Source organism: Mirounga leonina, unplaced genomic scaffold (assembly GCF_011800145.1).
Source record: "Mirounga leonina isolate KUSES-001 unplaced genomic scaffold, KU_Mleo_1.0 Mir_115, whole genome shotgun sequence".
NCBI lineage: Eukaryota > Metazoa > Chordata > Mammalia > Carnivora > Phocidae > Mirounga > Mirounga leonina.
Genome location: NW_023270268.1, coordinates 82,466,960 through 82,475,549, shown reverse-complemented (window position 1 = coordinate 82,475,549; position 8,590 = coordinate 82,466,960). Strand labels below are relative to the sequence as shown.

Here is an 8,590-nt window from a genome sequence, read left to right as displayed (position 1 = left end):
AAAAAAAAAAAAAATTCCATCTTTGTGATAAATAAGTTCCTTTCTTGTATCCATTTCTGAACTCGCTGCTTTAGTCCATAGACCTATTTGTCTGTTCTTATGTTACAACCATATCTTTTTCTTAAGTCTTTATAAAGTAAATTTTTATTATCTCTTAAGACAAATCCCCTGTTTACATTTTTAAATAATTTTCTTTCCTATTTCTTGGCTAAATTTTGGGGAATTTATCATTCCATGTGAACTTTAAAGTAATTTTAGCCATTTCACTGTCCCCAAAAAGCTATTTGTATTCTTATTGAAATTTAATTAAAACTATGTAGTAATTTGGAGAGGATTAATGTTTTTGGATAATTAGACTTCTCTACCCAGGAACATGCTAACTGGTTTGAAACTTAAGTGTTCTATTTCTATATTTCGTCATTTTACCTTAAAAGTTTTAAATAGGCATCATGGATATATTGTCTCAATTAAACAGTATTCCTGCTTATCCTGAATAAATAAGGACCATGCAAAGTTTTAGTTCTGATCTCTCTTTCATCCTTGACACTCCTACTGTCAAGTATGTAATATTGTCAAATTTGTGTTTATCTCCCCACTTAGCTTTGTTTCACTCAATCAGTGTTTTAAATTTACCAATACACTGTACTTACTAATTGTGCTCACTGTTGATTCCAAAATCTCACTCACTTTCTGTGTTTGGTTTCCTTTCTGTTGGAGAATGTTCTTGGAGTCAGAATGGCAAACTTGCTCAGTCTTTGTCTGAAAATGTCTTTTGCACTCTTGATATTTTAGAATTCTAGATAGACAGCATGTACAATGATTATGAAAGTTATGTGTGCTCTTTAAAAGTTTTCTTTTCTTTTCTTTTTTTATTTATTTGACAGAGAGAGAGACAGCGAGAGAGGGAACACAAGCAGGGGGAGTGAGAGAGGGAGAAGCAGGCTTCCCGCCAAGCAGGGAGCCCAATGTGGGGCTCGATCTCAGGACCCTGGGATCATGACCTGAACTGAAGGCAGACGCTTAATGACTGAGCCACCCAGGCGCCCCGGGAGCACATTTTCTTGCAATAGCCTGCTCACTGTCTTCTAGAACTTGCTGCCAGTCTAATCTTTGTTTTCTTTCTTTCATCTTTATTTATCTTTGTCTTTCTAGTCTCATTCTCCAGTCTGTGATCAAATAGCCTACTCATTTGCCCCTCCCCACAACTAACTTGTGCATAATCTCTTTGAAATGCCCTCTTTCCTTCTCATCTGAGCAAAAATCTTCCAACCCTTCAAGGCTGTAGCTCAGATGTCATCTCCTCCATGATGCCTTCCGTCATCTGTCCTCTCTATATTTCTATTTTAATACTATAAATTTTACTTTATTATATTTTTGTTTCTTTGATATGTATATGTTTGTATGGTATAGTTTTCTCTCTTTTTTAAGGTTTATTTTTATTTATTTATTTGAGAGAGAGAGCGCATGCACTTGCAAGAGCAGGAGGGGCAGAGGGAGAGGGAAAGAGATCTCAAGCAGACTTCAAGCTCAGTGCAGAGCTCTACCTAGGGCTCCATCTCATGACTGTGAGATCAGAGCCCTGAGATCACGACCTGAGCCCAAACCAAGAATTGGCCACTTAACTGACTGTACCACTCAGGTGTCCCTAGTTTTCTCTTTTGTAGATTTTCTTCCCTTGTTGGGTTATCAAATAGTGGAATGCAGAGACTAAGTTTTGTTCACATGCTCATCCATATAGTATGCCCATGATACACATCAGCTGAATGATAATTTCTAATAAGGAATGCCATTTGTGTATTAGGGAAGGTTGGGGTAAGTTAGGAAAGGATCATCTTAAGTAAGTATATTAGGGCTCTATCTTTGCTTCTTCCCCAGATGCTTCTTTAGCCACTGAACTGCTATGTATTCACTGATCCTTAAACTAGAGACTTTCTTAGTACTTTTCTTTTGCAGGTGAGATGCATAAAAGTGCAGAAAATAAGGTATGTTTGGAACAACTTAGAAGGACAGTTCCAGAAAATTGGGTAAGTTGTTTCAGCAGTTTCATCCAAAAGAGAAATTTATCTCAAAAATATTATTTCTAAGTATGTTTTTCTCATTATTATTATTTCAGCTGTTTGGAAGACTGGCTCAGTTCTACCAAGATACATCTAAAATTTGGATCAGGTCTAACAAGAGAAGAACAAGAGATTAGGTACCACGCCTACTGTTATCTACATCACCTCAAAAGGACAGTTACCATTAGCCAAATAGAGAGCCCAGCACATAGTTATCTTAGCTGGTCCATATCAGAAAACCTTGTAATGCTCTATTCAGTATTATTAAATTAAATGCATGCACATACATTATCTCACTTCATTAGAGCAACCTTGTGGGGGAGGTAGAACAAACATCCTTATCCTCCCAATATAACACATGAGAAATCTGAGGCTCACAGAGGTATGATGGCCCAAACGAGGTCACACAGATGGGAGGTGAAAGAAGAGCTGAGTCTTAGAAGGGCACAGTGTGGAATGTTAAGAGTCTCTCAAAATCTCACTGTATGGTTTTGAGCAAGTAACTTCTCATCTCTGGGATTTGATTGCCTAATTTTTAACAAGGGGAGGAGGATTCTGTAAACTTCTTGCTGGTCCTAAGTTTCTATGATTCTCACATTCTCCTCCACCCCCTTTCCCAGTAGTTGAAGGGACCTAGAGCCTTGCTGCATCAGCATCACCTAGAAGCTTGTTAGAAATGCAGAATCTAGGGGTGCCTGGGTGGCTCAGTTGGTTAAGCATCTGCCTTTGCTTTGTGTCATGATCTCAGGGTCCTGGGATCGAGCCCCACATCGGGCTCCCTGCTCAGTGGGGAACCTGTTTCTCCCACTCCCCTCTGCTGCTCCCCCTGCTTGTACTCTCTCTCTCTGTCAAATAAATAAATAAATAAAATCTTAAAAAACAAAAAAAGAATCTTAGAGCACACATCATCCTTAATTGAGAGTCTTCACATTGACAAGATCATGAAGTCATCTGTATGAGCATTAAAGTTTAAGGAGGCACTGCTCTAATATATTTGCCCAAGCTATTTGATCTGAGAGTCTATATAGAAGGCACAGAGAGAGTGGTTGGTGTTCCCAACAGCAAAATAACTCATAAAGGGTCATTGCTCTGCATAGTCAAAGACACATATCTCTAGGTTTTCAATTAAAGGGCTGTATAACTGTGTGTGAGAGCTATTTTTGAGATCCCAACATCTTTTCTTAAAACAAATTCTGCAGCTTCCCAGAGCTGAACAGGAGTAGGAAGGTAGGTCTGGTATTTCTAACCAGTAAAACAATTTTCTTGTAATGATCCCTCCATCCCACATCCACAGAGCCAAATTTGGGGACAGAGTTGAAAGAGTGCCAATCTTGAAACTACTTGGATGAGGCCATGGCTAAATTAAATACACAAATTGCCATCAGGGAAACATTTAGATCCGAGGAAGAGTCTAATTCAGTAGATGCAATATGATCATGTTTATTGTTTTTGCCCTTGGGAACTCTCCCCTTCCTCAGTTATTTTGAAAAGGATGGGGGCATTATGTAACAAGGGGGGCTTTTGTTGATTGTGAGAAAGTGAATAGACCTTTTTTTGAATGAGTAAAAAATGGTTTTCATTTTTATTATTAATAACTGACTGATCTATGATCTCTCCCTATAGGAGGTTAATATGCGGGCCTAACACTATCGATGTTGAAATCACACCAATTTGGAAACTACTCATCAAGGAGGTAATCAGTACTTTCTCTTGGTGCTGGCTGGAGAATAAAGTTTAGTTCTAGTCAAAAGATCAAGAATGCTACTTGTTAATACATAACTGTAATTTGGGATATTTTAAAAGAATACAAAGTATAGTTTCTTCATATCTCTTTTCTACTCTTTTTCGTGGAGACCATCTTTTGAACATGTTGCCTGATTCAGTATAAGATATGATGCCCATGTATCTACTTATCCTTTTATAACTGAATGAACATACATCTCTTTCTTTCCTTTTTAATCCTATGTTTCTTAGTCTGTCTCAACTTTGTGAAACTAAAATAATCATTGAAAATTTAAAAACTCAGAACTTTTCTTATGGGCAACAATATACAATTTCCTCAGCATCTAAAATTATAGGAAGAAAAGCGTCTGCTTGGACTTACTAGTTTTCTCTATCTCAATGTGTATGTGGGAGGAAAAAAAGGACTTGACCATCATTTATTGAGTTGAATTTTCCCTCTTTGACTTTACTACTGGGCTTATTTTTCATTTTGCCATGATTATTATGAAACTGTAACCATACAGCTGTACTCTGGGTCTTTTCCTTCACTTCACTACTTGCTTTATAAAAAGCATACTAAACTTACGGTACTTTCTCAATATTTCTAGTAAGCTTTCTTTCAGGCATGGGAGGAAGGAAGCAAAAGAGACTGATAGGAAATGTTTCTGTGTGCTCCTTCCTTAACCAGAGGCAAGGATTACTGTTCCTATCCTAGACAAATGGAAATAAACTAGAACGTATTGGAGTAAGGGTGCAATAAGTCTTAAACCAAAACAGGCTAACGACTGTTGGGAGTTAGCCTCTCCTTTCTCTCACAGTGTTCTACATGTTCAGTGACAGTTTCCCACTTTCAGCCTGGCTCTCTACTTATGAACAATTGTAGTCTTCAACTTAGTCATTAAAGTATTTTGATGGCTTTGAAGATAGCAGATGGTGTGTCATAGGGAAGAACAACAGACTCGAGAACATTTTAACTTTGTAAACCTGAATACTTTAACTTTGTAAACCTGAAGTGTTAACTTCACCCTTCTGATGGCCAGTACATGTAAACTGGACCTGGTAATATCCATACCTTTCACCCTTGCGATGGTCAACGTGAGGACCCATGAGACACTGCTTTGTAAATGATAAAGTGCAGGAGTGATTAAAAGTGCTCCAGGGCCAGATTCCTTGGGTTTAAGCCCTAATCTGTGACTCTTGCAACTGTGTGAACTTGAGCAAGTTTGTCAAGGTCTGAGGCACAGCTTCTCCATCTTTGTAATGGTGATAAGTAATAGCTTCTGGGTAATAAGGTAATTATGGAAATTAAAAGAGAAAATTCAGGTAGAGTTGCTTAGTGCAGTGTCTGGCACATGACAATTGCTGAACAAATATAATAAGAATGAGAATATTGTATGAGGTGATTTGTGTCACAGAGATGCCTATGAAAGCAAACAAGTCAATGAATAGCTAAATGTGAAGACTAAATACTCCTTTGTCTTTCTGTTTTCCTGCCAACAGGTTTTAAATCCATTTTACATATTTCAACTCTTCAGTGTCTGTTTGTGGTTTAGCGAAGACTATAAGGAATATGCTTTTGCCATCATAATCATGTCCATCATGTCCATAGCTTTGACGGTATATGATCTCAGAGAGGTGAGTTTTTTCCACCAATCTTGTGGTGGCAGAAAGGGAACAGTAGGGACTTTATTGAAATTTTGTTAGAAAGAACAATCAGGAAATATTCATTGCTCACTCCACAATAAATTAGACCAAGTTTGTGAATATCTAGCACAAATACTGATGCTGAATAATGTTAGTTCTTTTCCTTCCCTCACATCCCAATTCCTCACCTTCCAAGTTATTTTTTCCCCTCTTTAGTTTACTCAGGCCGATCAGCCAGAAGAATTTACAAGTATCTATGAATAGTGAATAAGTGAAAAAAATACATGCAGAGAACACTGTTGGATCTTGAAGATGGTAGAAGAGGGTGGAAGTTGGAAGAGTCTATTTAATAATGACTCTTTTGCCCTTTTTGTTTGGTTGGTACTTATTTGTTAAACTGTTAAAGTCCAACACTTGGCTTTCTTTATGCCCACACCAAGGGATCTAAGTGTTTTTGGGAAAAAGTCATGTAGAACAGATTGGTTGATCACACTTCCCCATTCTCAAAATTAAAGTTTCAAACCAATCTCCCCTCACCTTTTATGAGATGCCCAATTGCTCTTCTATCACTTCTCCTCTAATTCAGCAGATAATCTCACCACTTGTTCCACAAAGAAGATAGAAGCTCTAAGACAGGAATTTGTTCAACTCCCCACTCTCCAACTGCCAAATGACCCCGTCTCTGCCTACCTCCTGCCCTGCCCTCTCATTACAGAGGAGAAATGGCCCTCTGCCTGTGCTTGCAATAACACCCTTTCCCACCTGCTCAGGGTGCTTATGTAGGCACTGAATGACTTCCTCACTCCCTCCCTCAAGGGCCTTTCCATCAGCATTAAACATGCTCAAGGGAGGTAACAATCCCTTCTCTTGACAAAGCTTCCACCTTTAGCTACTACTCTACCTCTCTTCTCCCTTTTACAGCAAAACTTCTTTATGCATGCTCTCATCACTTACTCATCTCCCTCTCACTTCTCACTATACTGACCTGATTTTCACTTTTGTGACTCCATTAAAAAACTCCTAAGGTCACCACTATAATCCTATGACCATAGGTAGTTTTAAATTTTTTTTTTAAATTCCTTTTTTAAACTAGTTATTTTTTTTCTTAGTGGAAGGCGTAATATATGGACACAATTTTTAAAAAGCTCAAATAGAACAATACAGTGTAAATAAAAAGTAAATATCCCTCCCACCTTGGTTCTCCCAGTATCCAGATCTCCTTTCTGAAGGCATCCACTGTGGCCAAATGTTCTGTAACGTTTAGCAGTATTAAACACATATGCACTAATTTGTGTCACACAAATGGAAATACACTATGTACACTGTTCTGCACTTGCATTTTCACCTAATATATCTTAAATATCTTTCCATATCTGCACAAATATGTTTTCTTTAGATGTACCATAATTTTTAAACCAATCTTATGTTGATGGATAGTTAGGTTGTTTCTAGTCTTTTGCTATTAAAATAATGACAATTCTTGCTCATATACCTATTCACACCTAAACATATATGTGTGTTTATAAATATATATAAATTACAAGTATGCATAATTTATATTACATGTAGATATGTATATAACAGGTATATATGTCTGCTTATATATAATTGGTATGGAGATATAAAAAAATTTCTATACTTGAAATTACTTAATTATAAACTAGGTATATTATGTTAATAGATGTGTTCAAAATGCCTCTGAAATAGGGAATACTAATTAACACTCTTCCCCATAGTAGATGAGTGTTGGTTTTCCTTATCTTTGCCAATGTAAGTGAAAATAGAATCCTGTAACTTCAACAGCATGTTTTCCATTACGAGTTGAGAACTTGCTCATGTCCTAAGCTGCTTGTATTTTTTCACTGCAAACTGTATTCGTGTCCTTCATTAATTTTTATTAGGTTGCTGATTTTATAGTCCTCCTCCCACAGTGGACATTTTTTTTCACATTGCAGCTTTCAATAAATCTCTCAGTTGCATTTGACAGTTAACTGCTCCATTGCTTCTTTTTGAAGTGCTCTTTCCTTTAGGCTTCAAAGACACACACTCTCCATCCTCTCTAGTTCTTTTTCAATCTTTTTTTATAGTTCATCCTCCTCTACCTGGCCTTTCTTTGGTGAGGGGTGTCTCAACATCAAAGCAATATGCAAACTATATAATGTATATTCTATCTCATATACAATGTATGCTCTATCTTCCTCTCCCCCTCCACTTATGCAACCATGTTTATTTGTTTCTTGTGTTTTCTTCCAAAGAAATTTTTAGGCAAATCAAGCAAATGCAAATATATGTATTTTGTTTTTCTTTCTTTCTTATATAAAAGGTAGCATCATTATATTATTTCCTACCTAGTTTTATTATTACTACTACTACTAATATGTCTTGTTGGCCTTTTCATGTGAGTATATTGAGAGATTCTTCATTATTCTTATAGCTGTATACCAATGAATTCTAAAATGACTTCTAAATTTATATATATTTCAAATCCAAATATTTCTTCTGAGTTTAAGATTCATAGATTCAACAATCTATTTGATTCAAAGTCAATTCATTAGGGAAGATTTCTACTGCTTCCATTGGCTATATATGCTCCAAAAGCACATGTTTTTCCCTTATTACTGATTGTAATGATACATTTATGTTTGTGATTATTTGATTAACAATATTTTTTCCAGTGGGTTGTAAATTCCTTGCTAGTAAGAACCATATCCTTTTTTTTGACCATTCCATCCCCACCTCTTAGCATAGTCCCTGGCACATAAAGGTTGTTTAATAAATGTTGAGTGGATGCAAAAATGACTAAAAGAATCAGTTAAGAGTAGAACACTCTGTCTTTCACCTTATATTAATCTACTAATCATTCTTAGGACATATTAATCAGATTTGTAAATGATTTGATGCTAGGAGATTTAGGGGGTGTCTTAAATGGCAAAATCAGAATAAAAAAATGAATACACTAAATGATTAGATTTAACCACTAGAACCAGGTAGTTCTTTTACACAACAATTTCTTAATAAATGTGATATCTAATATAATTTTATTGTATTTTTCTTTTTATCCTGTTATTGATTCACTCTCAATGTCTTGTGTATTTGTATTTTTTTATTATGTTATGTTAATCACCATACATTACATCATTAGTTTTTTTTTTTTTTTTTTTAAAGAT

The 8,590-nt window shown here is 36.2% G+C and overlaps 1 protein-coding gene across 1 annotated transcript in view; it reads left to right on the top strand.

Moving 5' to 3' along the window:
* Nucleotides 1–8,590, top strand: part of ATP13A4 (ATPase 13A4) — a 130,748-nt gene that overhangs the window by 54,154 nt on the left and 68,004 nt on the right. Inside the window, exons 4-7 of the mRNA XM_034999838.1 lie at nt 1,954–2,024; nt 2,114–2,194; nt 3,681–3,750; nt 5,280–5,414. Coding sequence (XP_034855729.1) covers nt 1,954–2,024; nt 2,114–2,194; nt 3,681–3,750; nt 5,280–5,414 — 357 coding nt within the window. The remainder of the gene's footprint in view (nt 1–1,953; nt 2,025–2,113; nt 2,195–3,680; nt 3,751–5,279; nt 5,415–8,590) is intronic.